The sequence below is a fragment of the Telmatherina bonti genome, assembly GCF_933228915.1.
Source record: "Telmatherina bonti genome assembly, chromosome: 6".
NCBI lineage: Eukaryota > Metazoa > Chordata > Actinopteri > Atheriniformes > Telmatherinidae > Telmatherina > Telmatherina bonti.
This window is the reverse complement of record NC_136624.1, coordinates 29,807,104-29,825,352: the sequence shown is the minus strand read 5'-3', so window position 1 is coordinate 29,825,352 and position 18,249 is coordinate 29,807,104. Positions and strand designations below refer to the sequence as shown.

The window sequence follows — 18,249 nt, the reverse complement described above, 5'->3', positions numbered from 1 at the left end:
ATAAATATTAACATGATACACAAATGTTACTGCAGTGTTGTCAGCCAACTGCCGCGCGTTTGTTTTTCCTTGTCACGTGACAATCGGTGTGAAGCCAAGATCTGTGCGCAACGACAAACAGTCTCGGCTAATGTTGCGCGCAAAAGCTTTGGGTTATTTTGGTTCTCACATCCAACGTTTTAATACTGTTTAATAATCTTTTCCCATTGGACTGAAGCACCTTTACAGTGACTTTCCAACAAACGACAATTTACACCGTGACTATTTATCCCGGAGGAGTATCAATAAAACACCATGGGTCCTCATTATTGTAGCGACATGCATTATTGTTGTTTGATCGTCCGCGAGGGCGGGGTTTGTCATTTTCTGCACTCAAGCCACGACGTTTTTCTACAAAGTAAAACAAATCAAGCACACCCTACTAAAATCTATAGTTGCCCAAATAATGCCCGTATAGTGATTTAAATTTAACATACACAATACACTCCACAAAGTACATTTTACTTTAGGGTAATTTCGGGGGGCTTTATATCTTACTAGCATCTCCTGATTGTTAAATATTTTTAGAAGGAAATACCATGTCACCTAAACACTTAGACTCAGACTATTTCAATTCTACAAAGGCGCAATGGACACAACGTAATCTCTCCCAGGACCTTCTTAAAGCGGCGATCGTAGGAAAATTGCTGCTACGATTTAGAAAACATAGAAAGAGAAGACAATAATTTGAGATTACACCATTTCTGTGTGACTCGTTTGTAATTCTGACCTGCGTTTTTGTACTAGGGTTACCTCACAGTAGCTTGTGTTTACTAAAATCACTCCAACAGTACAACCGGCATACGATTTGTTACTCGCTGGGTGGGCTTTATCCCCATTCCCCAGCTAGCTGGCTAGCTAGCTAAAGTTGCTAAGCTAGCTAGCCAATTCTAACGTGAACCCGCAGCTCGTTTGTTAGCGGCTGTGTTCCTTGCATCATTTAAGCTGAGTAAGTAATATTTTAGTCTAAGTGTCCTAATTATGTACGCGTTTCTTTAATGTGTAAACCAGAAACTGCGCTTAGAAATTGAGTGTGTGGGACGCTAACTTAAATTAGCTTGCCATCCACAAACGTGTGGCAATTGTTAGCGGATATATAATTTTTTTATTTGAGATATTTTCGAGAAAAGTGAGTAATGAAATTTTCTGAAGGGCCTAGAGATTTTTCTCTCAAAACCATTTTAACCACACAGAGGCTACAAACAATTGGCTAATTATCGCAAACACTTTGTGGTTATTGTAATTGATTTGCTCCTTCTCACGCAAGGTTGTTGTCAATTAACTCGCTAATTGGCTTGAACTATCCCAGTGAATTCTTGTTCGATTTAAAGAGAAGGTTGTTGTTGGAAGCGAAAACTTTTGAATGTGACAATCTCCTATTTTCACAGTAAGTCTTAGCTTTACATTTATGGCTTTGCACGCTAAGTGGTTTAAAAATAGTATTATGTGGCTAGCGCTTGGAAAATGTGATGTATACTAGAAAGTATATACTCAGTAATGTATAAATAACATTTACAAATTGATAGGCATGGATTTTTATTATTATTATTATTATTATTATTATTATAGGAGTGCCACTTAAATATGCTTGACTGACTTATAATTGAACTATTCATTATACAAGGAATCATTGTTGGGCTTGAAGCAGTCTAACCTGCTGTTAGTCATGGAGAAAGATGCCTGTGAACAGCAAAAGAATGATGAAACAGCTGTGGACCCGCCCAAGCAACAACCAGGAGCCATGGTTCCATACAGATACACCAAGGTAATGACAAATGTCAGTAGCATATTCACAAGGAATCCTCACAGTTCTCAACACAATGCAACATTAAATCTTTACAGGAGGAACTTCTACAGATAAAAGAATTGCCAATCTCTAATGAAAGACCAGAGTGTCTTTTAGAGAAGTATGACAGGTAAGACCATTTCTTTTGACATATGAAAAAGAAATCCAGTCATATGTGGGTAAACAGGGAAAATAACTAATCTTTCCAAATACAATTATGGGCGAGCTCTCTTGAATGGACGACAAATTTTTTTGATTGGTTTAAATATATCTGGTTATTACCTTCATTCAGCTTCTAAATTTGAACTCTGAATTTAGAGATATTAAACTGTTGTATAAATCTTTTACATATTACAGACAAAATCAACAAATGCTTCTCTAAATTGGGCTTTTTTTTTTTTCATAGTAATCAAGATTTACTTTATTAATGGGAAATGAAAATTATATTGGCAGTCTGGCTGCTCACTCTTTAAATCCCAGAGCATACCTATACTATATAGATTATTACGAGCTCATATAGAATATGAGTTGACCGTTTTAATTTTACAGTGTTGGCATAAGGCATTGGATACGCTCCATCATTTATAGGCTGTCTCTCAATTTAGGGTGTGCACACTTCAAAGTGCTGATTTGTCGGCTGCTTACATCATAGTGATGTGCCAAGTGCTGTTTCTATCCACACTTTGTTTGGCTCCAGATTATCTTAAAACAAAGGCTACCAGAGATGTATCCTATGTGCCCTCTGTTATCCCAGAATTCATTGCTCTTCTGATAGAAAAGAACTAGCAGCTTAGTGCCGGTGTAGGTACCACACCAGCCTGACCGTTTTATTCATTTTTATGTATATGCACAAACATATTTGTCCCAGCAGACAAACTGGGAGGACAGCGATGTTTTCAACAACCACAAATTAATTTCATTAGTTGTCCTCAGATGTCTTTGCCCCCCTTTCATTAAGGAAAAGGCTGAAGGTATTAGTCACTCAGTTAGTTGGAGACTGAAATAAGGAACAATATTTAAAAATATGCAAAATTTTAATTCATTTATATGACACTGTTTGGTCATTTAATTGAGTTAAAGGGAAGAAGAAAAAAAATCTGTCCTGGACAAATCAGAGCACTTTTCTGATTAACAGTGAGCCAAACTACCTGTCAACGGGTACAGAAATCTGACTGAGAGGAACAGAAAACACCTGACTGTAGTGAAAACATATTGTTTTATATTTGTTTGCTTTTTAAAAAAAAAAAAATCATTCTATTGAACCAGAATTGGAAAATGTCATGAATTTTTATCAAATCTTTTATTACTTTTGTCGATTTCAGCTTATTTCCCAGGCAGCTGTTTTTTTCCTTTAATGGGAGAGTATGAATACATATGAGGACGACTGTAAATGTGTCTAACAAGGATTATTTTCCACTAAAGTTAACATCACCTTGATAGGATGAGCTGTCAGCCAGAGGAGAGCTCTTCTAAACCACCTCCTCCACATTTGTAAATTAATCACAAAGGGAAATGAAAATAAATTATGGCTGGCACCATTTTGGCATTTAAAAAATATTTTCATGTTTTTTGTGGAAGAATGGGATCAGTAATTAGATAAACTTGGCATATTTAACTGCAAGGTAATGGAGGACTAAAGCACTATGGGTAATACTCATAGACTAGATAGGCCGCCTCATTTCAGTGACAGTAAGCGCACGTTGGAGTGAGCAGACTATGTAGAACACTTCATAGCCAATGTAGTCTGCACACTTGGAAGTGTGCAAACCCTGAATTGAGACACAGCCAGAGGCTAAATGCTAATAAATGTCCCAAAAAATACCGAGTTCTGGAGTTCATTTTTGCTTTTTACAGCTTGTATTGACTGAACATGCTATTTTTAAAAAATAAAAAAAGTACATGTCAAATACCTTGACTTTGGTCACAAGTTCAGATATGGCTGTAGGTAGTTTTGTTACAGTTTTAAGTCCTGACAGAAACACACCTGTTCTCTGGTCTTCAGTGCTAGCTAAATGGAGTATACTTATGTTAGTTTTTGACTAGATGGTGGTGTAGTGGTTAGCATTGCAACCTCACACCATGTAGGTCGCTGGTTCATGCCTCTGTTGGAGGGAGGTTTGATTGGTGGCCTTTGTGTGAAGTTCTCCCCTTGTATGCGTGGGTTCTCTGGGTAGTCAAGCTTCCTCATATCTTCCAAAGACAGACATGTTATGTTAATTGCTATGGTTAGTTGATCACTTATCACATGCAAGTTTCTTTGCACAAAATGTATGCGGAATGTTTCCTTTCATAGCACTACAGAGTAATGAAGAATCTAACAAGTCTTATGATTATTTTTTTTAAATATTTTTTCTAAACTTAATTTTGTTAAACCAATTATCATATGCCAGCTATGGGTTCCTGAATGGAAAACTAGTCATTTTTAAGCCAGCCTTTTCCAAACAGATTCTCAAGATAATTTCCATAGTAACCAGATCATTGTAAACAAACAAAAAAACTTGGATTATATCACTTAAATTTGGTGTTTTTATTCAGGCTGTCAAAGTGAATGTGTTAATACAGGGATTAATTTCTAAAACATTTTTTATTAATAAAAGTAATTATTCATGCCATATGGAGTCAGAGGCGTTCTCTGTGTAGCACTGCTATATCTGAGAGAAGCTGTTTTTGCGTAGTAGTGCATGAACACCAGTGGATATTATCTTGGGGTTTGTGGTTTGAAAGTTTCAATGCCACTGATTTTAAGCTAAAGGCACAACAATCAAATGTCTTTATCTTCTCTTGCGCTGTGTTTTCCTCCAGGAAAAACTGCTAGTGAAGGTTGGATGTTCTTTCAGCATTGTCCTAACTGTGTCATTTATTTATGCATGTGCTTCTTGATGTGGACGAAGAACAAACTTTTCCTTTGATGCTATTTGCACAATTCTTCTGGAAAGATTAACCTTTTATGCCAGTTTAAAGATCAATCATCCATCCAACCATTGCCAACTTTAATGCAAAACTTCAAATAGTCTTGTACGTGAAAGGTGCTTTACAAATAAACTTGCCTTGTCTAATTTCCTCCCATGAAATATGTATATGTTGCAAAACCTTCAAGCCACTTATGAAGGGGACAAATATCAAAACTATTATCAAGCAGAGACGGCCATTTATTTTAACTTTTTTTTTTTTTTTTTTTTCCTTTCCTTCCCCCCTTGCTCTTTCTCTTTTTTTATTAAAATTCAGTGATGGCGTTTGGGACCCAGAGAAATGGCATGCGTCATTGTACCCCACCTCAGAACGAAGCTCTCCTGTGGAAGGTTTTAAGAAGGACTACATGGATGATAGAGTTCCTTTGAAACGAAGAATCCCAGGTAAAATAGATATTTTAATTCTGTTTTGATTTCTGTGCTAGAGATCTATGGCGGGGAGATTCTCACACACACTTCATGCATAGTGAAAATTGAGGATTTAGTACGATAGATAGATATGGTGTGGCTACTGTTGGTTTTTCCTAATTGAAATAAAGAAAAATGAGCAAAAAAAGCTTTTTTTTTTTTTTTTTTTTCCCCCTACAAAAATCAGTACATTGAGGAATTTTGAATTTAAATCAAATCTGCACCCCAATATGACATAAGAGAATATGTAAAGTTTGCCAGCAGATGGTGGGAAGCTGGGACTCTAACAAACGTGTGTGTGTGTGTGTGTATACACACACACACACACACACATATATATATATATATATATATATATATATATATATATATATATATATATATATATATATATATATATATATATATATATATTATATATATATATATATTTATTAAAAATAAATAATTTTTTTAAAAAAAAAGGCAGTGGAGCCTTTTGTTAATCTTATGCATCTTTTACGTGCCTAATTTGCTCCATTTTTGGAATTCTTGTATCCGCACTCTTTACAAAGCAAATGTAGTACTAATGCAGACAGTCACCAGTTGTAGCAGAGCGGTGTAGCTGGCCTCCAACCAATGAGAAGAAGTCAGAATGTTTTTGATGGTACCACAGACGCGCCATCCTATACTGCCTCCTTTTTAATGCCTCTTCCTGAGAAATACCTAGACATGATCTCCATCATCACCATGTTTTTGTCTCCAAGCTGACATTGAAACTGTGAGGTGAACTCAGCACTGCCGTTTGGATGTAATGGCGTGCAACCATTCCAACATAAGGAACGCATGAAAGTATGAAGGAAGGAAAGTTTGTAATGGACATACCTAAATCATGTACATAAAAAGGAGCATAAAAAAAGCCTTGACGGTAAATGTTCAAAACAATTGGATACAATGTTCATATGTTATCTGAATTGATCTTTTTAGATGTTTTACTTGGATGAAAAAAATCCCTACAGCAGTGAGGAGAATTCTCTTAAAATTCTTTTTAGTGTTTAAAAAAAAAAAAAAAAAAAAAAAACACTAACTGGCTCATCTGGAAGCTTGTTGGATGCTCTTGAAGCATCCAACAAGCCCACAGTTGGGCAGACTGGCCCCCTTGCCTGTGGGCTTAACTAGTGGAATTTAATTGGGCCACACCTTTTTCATGTAACTATACTAACATAGGTTTGAGTTGCTAATGCAGACTTGATCACCTAATCTGTTAGGCACTGTTAGATTCCAATATTTTTGGGTGCTGGTTTGATTTAAATTGTGATTCTTTGATTCTTGATTATTTTTGTAGACTACAAACAAAAAAAAATTACATGAGTTTTTTGCCATTTATTTTTCTTAATTTCAATTAGGAAAAAACACAGTAGGCAGAATGTCTACTGCTATATCATTCTGCTGCTATAATGCCCAAGAAGATGAGTAAAAAGTTCACTAAAAACAATAAAAATGACAATTTATAATGGATCACTATGTATTTATTTGGGGGGGGAAAAAATTTTAAAATTGAGCAAAACTGCCAATATTCATTGGGGGGTGTGTTTTTTTTTTTTTTTTTTTTTTTTATAAATTATTATTCGATTTTCCACCCCTACTGAATAAGCTATTGTTAGGTTAGAAATTAAGACTGACTGAGAACGATTCTGACAATGCATCCCCATGAAGATGGCATTAAGTGTAAAAAGGACTTAATGGTGAAGTTGTCCTTTTTTTTTCTACATTGCTGTGAATTTCAGAGTATGCACTGCTTTATAGTTCATTAAAGTACACTTTGTGAAATTGAGTATATATTGTCTAGAGTGAAGATTTTTTGTTTTTATAATCCCTCTCAAGCATCAGAGTAGTCAATAAATTTACTTTTTTTTTTTTTTTTTTTTAATATAACTGAAACATTTTTGCTACATTAATACACCCACACTTGAAAGTACCAAATGTGTTGATCATATTACATTAGTCTACAAATACAGATGGTCATGCTAATAACAATGTTTTACAAACTATGGCTAAATTTTGGTTTGTAAATATTTTTTCTTTGCTTACAAACGACTGATTCCTTTGTCATAACAAAACTATTAGTGTAGTCTGTGTACTTAATAGTGTCATAGCTATACCTGTATTTTCTGAATTCAGATCCCCGTGAGCGGTTAAAGGAGGATGATTTAGATGTCGTACTGAGCCCACAGCGACGAAGCTTTGGAGGTGGATGTCAAGGCAATGCTGTCCCTGCACCCCATGGCCGTCGGCCAGTCAGCCCTCTGGAAAATAAGGAAAATGAGAACCTCCGACTCGGAGGAACTCGGAGAATCGGTAGTGGACGTATAATTGCGGCCCGTGCCTTTGAGAGAGAAGCCCGTGCAGAGAAAGAGAGGGAACGTGAGAGAGACTTTAAAGATAAAAGATTCAGGGTTGGTTCTCTAGTTTACATTTTTCCATGTCGTATTTCCATCCATATTTTATAGTATCTGTACTGCACCAATCATAATTCAAAGAAATTTGAGTGTTTGCTGTGATTAGTTATCAAGTCCTGTTTCTCGTGTGAACCTAGATGAATAGATGGAACTTTATTCATTCCCAAAGGGGAGAGAAAAAAAACCTGAAAATTTGCTTCAGGAAATTATTTTCTAAAAAGATTGCTACTTCTGCTTTTTTATGTTATACATAAAGCATCTAAGCGTGGTGGTGGTACTTCTTGTCATGTTCCATAACAATGATCTAAAGATGAGTTTTAAGTAATTGCTTTAATTTAATGCAATTATTAGGTATTTCATTACTTTTTTTTTTTTACGGCTGCCGTGACACTATTTCATGATCATTTGCAGAGAGATTTTGGTGACAAACGTGTGTTTAGTGAAAGAAGAAGAAATGACTCGTATGCAGAGGAGGAGCCAGAGTGGTTCTCCGGGGGACCCACCAGCCAGTCTGAGACAATTGAGCTGACTGGATTTGATGAAAAAATCCTAGAGGACGATAAACGCAAATCTAAGAGATCAAGGAAGCGGACAGAGTCTGTTAAAGAAGGTGAGTCAAAGCTTTGTTTGAAGTTGTTAAAATTACAGAATAATTTTGAATGAGTTAATAATCAAGAAGTATTTAAATTACTTGTTTAAATCAAAACCATATTGGTGATTTTGTCATTAATTCACATGTGTTCTTTGCAGCAGTGGAATGTAATGGTGGACTAGTGGAAGATCAAGTTGCAGGCTTGCAGCCTACAGCTGATCAGGAAGTTCCCCACCCAGATGTTCTTCCAGAGCAGTCTACTGGAGACTTTGACTTCAATGAATTCTTCAATCTAGAGAAGACTATGCCAGGACTGGCCTCTGTAAGTACTGGGCTGCACTTTTTATTTATGGGTTTTTTTTTGTTTTTTTTTGTTTTGGTTTTTTGAACCCTCCTTTTGTTCATTGGGTTTAAGGTGTAAATATCACAGGTGTCAGTCACTTCTAATTATGGCTGGGCGATGTGGCAAAAGAGAAAATTATAACATTCATATTGTCCTTTAAGCTTCATAAAGCTTTCATAATTCCTATATCTCTTATTATCCCACCTTTTTGTCAGGTGCTCCATTCAGAGGCTGTAGTTCAGTCTGTTACAACTTGTACTTGGTAACATTGGCTGCCCCAACAATCGGAGTGTGCCCACAAAAGTGCAGGCTTGCTTTTTCTCTGACTGCAGCCAGTGCTGGCAGTATGGATAAATAAAGGACTAAATGAATAACGTGCAAGTGCTGATATAGCAAGTTTGGACCATTCAAACACTGAGGGGCTGACTAGATTAGCAGCACATAACTCTACCCTTAATTTATAAATTTTAGAATAAAAAAACACGTGTTGCATTTTGGTAGTAAAAGCTTGGACAGTGATTATGTCAACAGTTTGAGAGACAAACTTAAATTCCGTTTTAATCTCACACATTCTTCCTTACATGTATTCAGTCCACTTACATGCTGGTGACTCATTTTAGCAGTAATAAATCTGGATAAAAAATTTGGTCACATCCTGACACTGTCTGCTGCTGCTGCTTTTATTTGTGTATATAGTAAGGATTACCACCTCTGGTCCTCTTGGGCCAGTGTTGGTGATGCCTGGTTTAGAAGGACAGGCCATTTATACCAGTGGAACTACTGAAAATGTGTAATGCTTATTAATGCCAATAAATTTAACTTTAGGATCATTCTATCGCCCAGCCTTATTCTTCATGTGTCCCCACTAGACACCCCCCCCCCCCCTCCCCTTTTTTTTTTTTTTTTTTTTTAAATTTACCGAATCCTGAGCAGTTGAGGTTTTTGTATGCTCCCAGGTCCCAAGACTTTTGATTATGATACATTTGTACATTTTAATTTTGTTTAAATGTAAACCTAAACAAGCTTTTTTGAGAGTGGAAAGAATACTTTGTGTACAAGATTACCTCAACTGAACTGGCATGATCACACTGTCCTTAATCCTTAGTGGTGTGCACTAAATGGTGTATCATTTCTCAGTATTCTGTTCTATGGGCTCTTGCATGTGGTTAAGAAGTTTGAAAGGTATAATCAATCCAAATTTATGCCCATCATACATGCAAGACTTTATTGGTTAGAGAACTAATTGAACAAGGTTCTAAACTAAAGCAGTTTGTGGCGATAAATCAATATTGCCAAACAGCAGTGCATTCAGTGATACTATCCTCAATCTTCAGCACAATTTGTGCTAAATCGGTGGAAAGCACTCAAAGTAAGTTCCAACACTGTTTTTGCACCCTTCAGTCTGTAGAGTGGCTTACAGTTTGCCTGACATGCATATTTTTCTGTCTTCCAGATGATCGAGGATGTTTTGGGAGAAGGTCCTGTGTCAGCTAGCCGCTTCAGTCAATGGTTTTCAAGTAACCTGAGCCCATCAGGGAGCCAGTCGAGCAGTTTGAGGTCCACTCCTCATGAGGAGCTGGAAAATCTCCATGGTAAGCATTTTTAATTTTTCTTGTAGGGTTGTAACGGTGCAGTCAATGATAGCGCAAAATCTGATTTATGAAGCAAATCTTTTGCATGCTATCCATACTTTCTGATGCGTTCATAGAAACTGAAACTTAACCCAACTATAGTTGCATTAACATTGTTTTGCATCAAATTCTTGTAAACCATTAGGTCAACATCATAATAGACTCTAAGGTGACTTGAATTAGCCTAAAACTTATCAGTTATTTTGCTTCTCCTAAGGACTTGAGCCACATTGCAGATCTTCAGGTCATGGCCCTTCCTCGTACTTCACACCTATTCAGTCAGCAGAGTGCAAGGAAAAAGTGGATATCCTGGAGCTGCTTCACAAGGCAAAAATAGACTTGAAGCCCCTTCTGTCTACCCTCTCAGTTAACAAAGCTCGGCTACGAGAGAGCAGTGAGTACTGATTGGGGTGTTTTTTTTTTTTTTTTTTTTTTTTGTTAAAGATTCTGACAGTTGCATCTGAAGGCTCCCATAGTGATGCCTGCCGTTTTTTAAAAAATGTATTTATTTGTACTTTTTTCTGTCACTATGCATAGACTAGCTACTTGTCTGATCATTGCCTTTGACCCAATAAACATGTAATGATGCAGTATAATTATAGGCTCCTCTTATAGAACTGTCTGTGCAGCCACGGGGTGCACAGAAACTGAATTTTGAGGTATAGCTATCCATTTTCAATTAATTTTTTCAGATGCTACTTTTTTTTTTTTTTTTTTTTTTTTTTTTTTTAAACTAGGCTAAAAATTGGTGACAACTAAAGTGAAACTTAAAACAAAGCTAGTTTGTTTAAAGTTGCAATTGTGAATAAATTGTCGTTACCCTTCTCGTTCAAGGTAATAAAGCTGATTTATTCATTCACCTCTCACCAGCTAATTCAGGGGTTGTGCTTTCGCTGGAAGAAGTGGAGGGGGAGATGAAGGGGATGAAACTTTGTTCAGAACCACATGTACGGAAGGTGTCACCTCCCCAGAGAGGAAACGGCACCCCGTTTATGGCTGAGCATTTAGAGGAGGCATTAACTGGTGGTTCGAGTAGCCGTCCACGCTCGCGTGACACAGACATGTCAGCCTTTAATAAACTAGTCAGCAGCATGAAGGCAAGTGGAACTCTACCAACTCACCCCAAACCCAACACGAGCACTGTAAGTATTGGCTTTTTAGTGACCATTTTGTGTGTTTTTTGTCTTTTTTTTTTCTTCTTTTTTTTTTTTCTCTCCTCCCCTCAATATAGGTGTACAAAGGATAGCATTTTGCATGCTGCAATTTACAGAGTAAAATTTGGTCCTGTGATGCTACATGCATGCTTTCAAATAAAAATAGCACATCTATTTAAAAAAAAAAAAAAAAAAGTTAAAATATGGTGGGCATAAATTTGCATAATGACTTTGGAAGTCAAAGGTGAATTGAATATGTAAAAATATTTTTTCCTCCTTGTGTATAACAGCAACCATCAGACCAAGCTGTGGTGACACTTTCTGATGCTCACTTACCTGCTCAGCAGCAGAAAAGCATATTCCAGGTGAGTAAGTTTCTTAGGCAAATGCTCAAATATTCAAGGCATGTCATTTGGTCTTAACAGGTTTACTGTTTCTACGCAACATCCAGGGTTGCATTCAAATTCAGTCTAATGTTGAGACGGGACATAAGTGATCTTGTGCAGGGGGTTAAAAAAAAAAAAAATTAAACATCTGTCAAAACCTGACAAATTTTTTTTTTTTTTGGTGTGTAAACTGGGGTAAACTTGTGAAGTGTATACCTATCAATTTTGGCATAAAGTACTGCTCAAGTGTGTGCATCTTCCATTTGAGTTTATGAAAATGTTTTTATAAATGGCACATTATCAATTAAGGCCACACTGTTAAGATTAAAGCTTATAACATTGTAACCTTATAACTAATGTATCAGTGTTGTTTGATGCAGCCATTGAAGGTCAGTGTGTCCAAGATTGATAAAGTTCTATCAACTTAATGACAAGACTGTTTCACCATGCAACTTTTGACTATAATTTTCACTTCCTGAAATGAAAATGGACTTGTTCAGGGTTTTTTTTTTTTTTTTTTTTGGTGCCTCTCTAGGAGCTCTTGGAGGGTCGCCATAGCTCTCCATCACCTTTAGGTGGCCTGTTGGGAACCTCTGAAGCTCCAGTGTCTGTAGCCCCTCTTCATGGCTTAGTACACAAGGGCCCATCACCCCCTCTCTTCCCACAGAGGGCACCCTCTCCTGACTATTTTAGCAGCAGGATGCCGCCTTCTGCTGGTAAGTTGAAAGGAAAAACTGGAGAAAATGCTGGGTGTGTTCTCATGAAGTCTGAAATTGTGAAATTCAGTTGTTGTTTTTTTTTTGTTTTTTTTTGTTTGTTGTTTTTTGTTTGGTTTGGGGTTTTTTTTTTTTTTTAATGAATAGTAAACTGGTTGGTTCATTGGTTCTCTCCTACCTTAAAGGATTTCCTGTTGGTCCTCAGCACATGCTGCCTGAACAGTTTGCTGATGTACACAGGTCTCTCAGCCCTGCACAGCAACAGGTAACTGAAAATGTACATGATGAAATTTTAGAGATCAGATTTTTTTTTTTTGTTTTCTAAACAATGTTGTCAGAATAGGTCATTTGTTACCTTAGATTAGTGTGGTGCAGGTTCTTCCATGGCCTATACTACATCACTAAGTAGTGTAGTAGGAACACTGGCTTAAGAGGCTCCTTGTGCATTTTTGTAACCACTAAATTTTTAGTTTCCCCTCCAAGTGAGAGTTGGATCCAAGGTGTTCTGTTTGTAAATGGCTCAAGGTCACTTTACATCCTAAATACAGTATCTTCATTACTCCTGACAAACAAGGATTACACACCTTTTTTTTCATTTATTTTTTTAATTTAGGTCATGTTTTTGCAACATGCTAATTGGTTTTGAATATTTTTGGAATTTGCAACCATTTTTTCTTAGAAAGTCACACTGGCAGCCCATGCATTAACAAACTTCAATCTAGAATGTTTTATTTGTCCAGATGAGGGCACTCTCAAGGCCTATAAGTCAGGCTGACCTGGAAGCCCTGGCTTTCCAGCAGGACCTTGCTTTACATGCCCACCACTCATTCCAGTCGGGTTACAATAAGCAGCCACAGGACAGGGTTCTTCGTACCAGGTTTGTAATTCTTCAATTTTATATTTTTAAATGAATATCTGAATATTGTCTGTCTCACCCCAGCCCCCCCCCCCCCCCCCCCCCCCCCCCCTTCGGCTTTTCTAATTCGGGGTCATGGGCGGGAGGGGGTTTAAGGCTATCCTAGCCATTCATTGGTAGATGAGATGCAGGGTCACCCTCACAGGTTGCCAGTCTATTGCAAGGCCAACCTAACACTCTTCCTCTTATGCTCACAATCATGTCTAGGTTAATTGGCCAGTCTAAATATTCCCTAACATTTGACAAGACATTATGAGAGAAGATGCAAACTCTGCACAAGAAGGCAAAGTTGCTTTATTCTTATTTTGAGTGACTGTGTGATCAACAGACCACAGCGTATCAATCGTTCCCCAGGCCCTCAACCTCAGCCTGCTGGAAGAAATTCTCCTGGAAATGCTGTCACTAGCATGGTGAGCAAAACCTTATACTGTTAGCATGTGTGGGGTTTTTTTTGTTTTTTTTTCTCTCCCCTCCACACTTTCTTGGAGTCATCCTGAAAAGTCTGACTTAATCTTTTTGTGATCATGCTCTGACAGCTATCGCCATCATTTACACCCACATCTGTGATACGCAAAATGTATGCAACAAAAGAAAAAAATGAACCATCATGTCATGCAGAAGCTAAAGAGGAAGTGGCAGCAGCACAGTCACAAGATGGTACAAAGTACTTATAACTTGCATCTACTTTAGATGTTATAAGTGTAAAAAGTCTGAACCACTCATATTTGGGTCATGTTATCACAGGCAGCAGTTCTCCTCCAAATCTGTTCCTGGAAGCGATGGATGATAATGCTGTTCAGTCAGGAGTAGTAAAGGGCAGCTTACAGAGCTTGCAAAGCAAGGACCAAGAGCACCTCAGGCCTGGCTCCACTGGATACCATGCACCCACTATGGTACCTCCAGGACCATCTTCATCCTTCCCTCGTCCCATCTACCCAGTACCATTGCTATCCCATGTACCCATAGTGCGCCCACCTCCTCAGCTCCACCCTAATGTTGTTCAGCAAATGCTGGCACAGGGGATCCAGCCCCAGCAGCTTGGACCTGCGCTTGTGCAAGCAGGTTAGTGTCGTGGTTCTCTGTACATCTGTTCATCTCATATCAAATATGTTAAACACTGACCTCTTTTCTGATGGGTTTTTGTTTTTAAATTCTCCTCACAAGGTATATGTCCACCTCATGTTGACCTTGCACAACTTCAAGGCTTGCCTCCTGCCCTGCTTGGACAGCCACTGTATTCTTTAAGTGCAACAGGGCATCCACTTCTACCTCCCAGATCCAACACTCAGATGCAGTTAGCAGTTATGCAGCAGCAACTTCAGCAGCAGAGGCCAGGTAAATCCTATGTTCTGTTTTGTATGACCATGTTTTTTTGTTTGGTTTTTTTTTTTTTTTTTTTTTTTTTTTTTTTCCATCCATTCTTGAGGTTTGCCAACAATGTAAAGAGTTTTTGTTCTAAGATATTGTCTCTTCTTGCAGTACATCCCGTTGTCCCAGGCAGTCAGTCTCAGAGCCAAGGCCCCCACCGGACGAATGGTTCCCAGCGCCATGGGGGCAGCCCCCCTCTAGGTCTTGCCAAGTGGTTTGGATCAGATGTGCTAGAACAGCCTCTGCCCTCTATGCCAGCCAAAGTCATCAGTGTAGATGAATTGGAGTTTCGGCCATAAAAAAAGAAAAATTAACAAATGTGCTGAAAAGTGAGATTTTTTTTTTTCCCTCTGCCCATTGCCACCTCCTGGTTACCATAAATATGTGAACTATAAATTGAATGGGACATTCAGGCCATACTTGGTCTTTAACCTTAAAGTCACTGCTTTTTGAAGAGGCAAGTAAGTGAATGTTTTGCCAGCTTGTTTTTTTTTTTTGTTTTTTGTTTTTTTTTTTGTATTAGGAAGTAAATAATGTATAGGCCCAATTGTACAGACCATGGGAAGGACTCTTATTGTGTATATAGCTATGGTGTTTTGTTTTTTTTTTTGTTTTTTTTTTTTCCTTGGGAAGGTGAAAGTATCACAGTTTTGAGTTTAACTGCAGGACTTTGTCACTAAGAGCTGGTAGCATTCCTTTGTCCACCTTTAAACCCCCCACCCTAACCTATACTGAAAGGATCACTGCTGTTGAGAAATGGCAGGTTAGTGAGTGAGTTGACCTTTGTGGCATGGTGAGTGGCCCCTTTCTATTGAGGGTTAATCAACGATACTCCACAACGATGCAATGAGATGGTTGTGCCTTTTTTGTGTGTGTACTTTTGCCCCCCCCCCCCCCCCCCCCCCCCCTTTATTTTTTTTTTTTTTTTTTTTTTTTTTTTTTTAAACTGTATTCTCACCAGTCCTGTTGGGGTCTGGGTGGAGAAGGGCTTCACTGCTCAGTCAATTGAAGGTGGTTGGAATTCAGTTTATGTGCTATTAAGTTATAAAAGCACAAATAGAATTAATAAAATCTTGAGTAAAACACTTAAATTGTTTTTAAATTTTATTGTTGGCTTACATAGGTGAAATGTGAACGGCTGGAGCGAAAAATTTGGTTGCATTTTCATGTATACAAAAGATACTTTAGATAATGTCAGTTACATATCTTAAGTTGGATTAAGATTTTGGTGACTTAAGAGTTCATTTTGTCTACAAATGAGGTTGGAATTTGAAACGTCTTTTTCTCCCATCTTTCCCCCTTGTCTCCTTGGATACATAATTTTCAAAACGCAACAATTTGCCCATTGAATGCCAGAATTTACCTAAAATGCACTCCATGTCCAAGTAAACTTGACCTGGGGTGTCTAAAGTCGAGTCCTTTAGAACTGCTGTCCTAAAACCCTATGTGTCCGTTCTGACACCTGACTCAAATGGTTGAATTCACTCATCTGCATTTCATTAAGCTCTGCAGACCTGTGGTGATAAGCAATTTATTTGATTCAAGTGTGTTGAAATTTTGCATCTAAAAGTTGCAGGAAAGTAGCTCTTGAGGATTGGGCTCTGTTAACTTAACGCATATGTATGAATATTCAATTTCTAAATCCTTACATGATTGATTTCAAACAAAATTAACAGCAAAACACCCCAAAAGTGTTGGAACCATAATTATGTTTCATGATAGCTTTTAATTGAAGTAATCCTGTCAGTAATCCTACTGGTCACATTTTGACATCAGACTTTTTTTTTTTTTTTTTTGTAAACACCGCTCCTTCAGTCATTTATTGCAATCTGTGGTCAAGCTGGACCAAGGATTACCAATTTCAAAACTCTTGGAATGTGAAATGTTTTTTCACCATATTCTTGACCCATTCTCACTGGCTGCCAAAAATTTCTGCCAGCCAATGAGTTCATTTGATTCAGGCATGTTGCAATAGGGAAACATCTAAAACCTACAGGACACTGGTCCAAGACATGGAATTAGTGATGCCTCAGTGAAAACCACTTGATGTCTGGATGGCTTTTTGTGTAGATGGCATGGTGATTGGTTTGGCGTCCTCTGATTAGGCTTCAAATTTTTTAAGGAAAATTTTACAATCTTCCAATAACCTGCTTCCGAATGAGGCAGCAGGTTTCAATGGATCCAACTTTTTGAGCTCGAGATTTAGATGTTTTTATGATTAAAATCTTTTCTGAACAAATCTAACTTTAATTTCAGGGATTTTTGCCTTTCCTTTTTTGTTTACACCCAAATGGTCTATAGATCTAGTCACTTTCCACTAAAGTATCCAACAATATACATATGAATTTAGATTATATGGTTTAAAAAAGGGGAAAAAATAGTCAAAATACAAATCAACTGTCATAAATCATGTAGATATTTTAACATTTTTATTTTAGTCTCCATTATTTGGCTGAATTCGTACTTGAATAATACTTAAGTTATCCATGTAACACTGACAGACCATACATAAAGTGACTTGTAAAGTGTCTTACGCTTACTGAATAGGATCACAAACTTTTATTTCATACATACAAATTCAATACAGATGCATAAGGGATGCGAGAGATGTACAAGTCTTCGATCAGTGTGTAGATTTTTACAGCATTCTTCCCTTTCATGTAACTTAAAGAAAGATATTGGAACAATTCTTTGTGAAAAGCAAAAATTCTGGGAATGGACTTCATAAATCTGTTATGTATGGAAAAACTTTCCAAGTATTACAATGGAATTTATATTGAGCATTGTTTCTTATAGTAAAACCATTTAAAACATTTTTTCTGAAGGTCAGGAACGGGCAGAAATTTAGAAAGCCAATGTAATAAATCCTCCCAAAATACATTGAAGATGCAGTTTAAAAAAAAAAAAAAAAAAGTGATCTGTAGTTTCAGTGTGATTGAAACAATATACAATTATTCCAGTCAAAGCCAAAACGTCTATAGAGGAAATCAGGTGATGGATAAATTCCACTGATCTTAAAATGAACTACTTTGGCCTTTGATACAATTGGAAGGTTAAAGAAAAGGGATCTTAGCTATATTGAGTTTTTTGTTTTTTTTTTTAGAAAAAGAACTTGAGCATGAGTTTTGGGATGAAGAAAATGGATCTAGTACTTAAACATTTGTCTAATTGTGCGGTTACTTACTTTGGAATCAAATAAGTTGCATCCTTGTACCAAAAGCGAAGGAGGATTTGGGGTTAAATCATGTAGATGCAGATGAGATATCATTGGAAGGATTTGTTTAGGTATGGCAGGATAAACTGCGTGAACACAGAATAGGTTTTCGGCTTGGATGGGGGGAGGGGTTTTCATCTTGCACAGACAGGAAGAGAGACTACGTGTGGCCCATAAAGACAGAAAAGCCCCCCACGGAGCGTGTGTTACTGTCGGAAGTCGCAGCCATCAGAACCAGAATACATTGGAACAAAATATATCCTGTCAAATCAATTCAGAAACATTTTTA

At 37.4% G+C, this 18,249-nt stretch overlaps 1 protein-coding gene across 2 annotated transcripts; it reads left to right on the top strand.

The window, feature by feature from the left end:
• Positions 1-706: 706 nt before the first annotated feature.
• eif4enif1 (eukaryotic translation initiation factor 4E nuclear import factor 1) lies at positions 707-15,596 on the top strand. 2 transcript variants are annotated; one of them, XM_079241916.1, is made up of 19 exons: positions 707-988; positions 1,664-1,804; positions 1,882-1,955; positions 5,051-5,178; positions 7,363-7,637; positions 8,052-8,250; positions 8,391-8,554; positions 10,029-10,167; positions 10,424-10,600; positions 11,077-11,348; positions 11,651-11,725; positions 12,282-12,462; positions 12,648-12,727; positions 13,203-13,339; positions 13,707-13,788; positions 13,915-14,035; positions 14,123-14,440; positions 14,543-14,713; positions 14,858-15,596. In XM_079241916.1, the coding sequence occupies exons 2-19, from the start codon at positions 1,706-1,708 to the stop codon at positions 15,043-15,045; spliced, it is 2,880 nt and encodes a 959-aa protein (XP_079098042.1). In that variant the 5' UTR covers positions 707-988; positions 1,664-1,705; the 3' UTR covers positions 15,046-15,596. The 2 variants fall into 2 exon arrangements, with proteins under 2 accessions (XP_079098042.1, XP_079098043.1); XM_079241917.1 differs by lacking the exon at positions 707-988 and adding an exon at positions 1,324-1,426.
• The last annotated feature ends 2,653 nt before the right edge of the window (positions 15,597-18,249 follow it).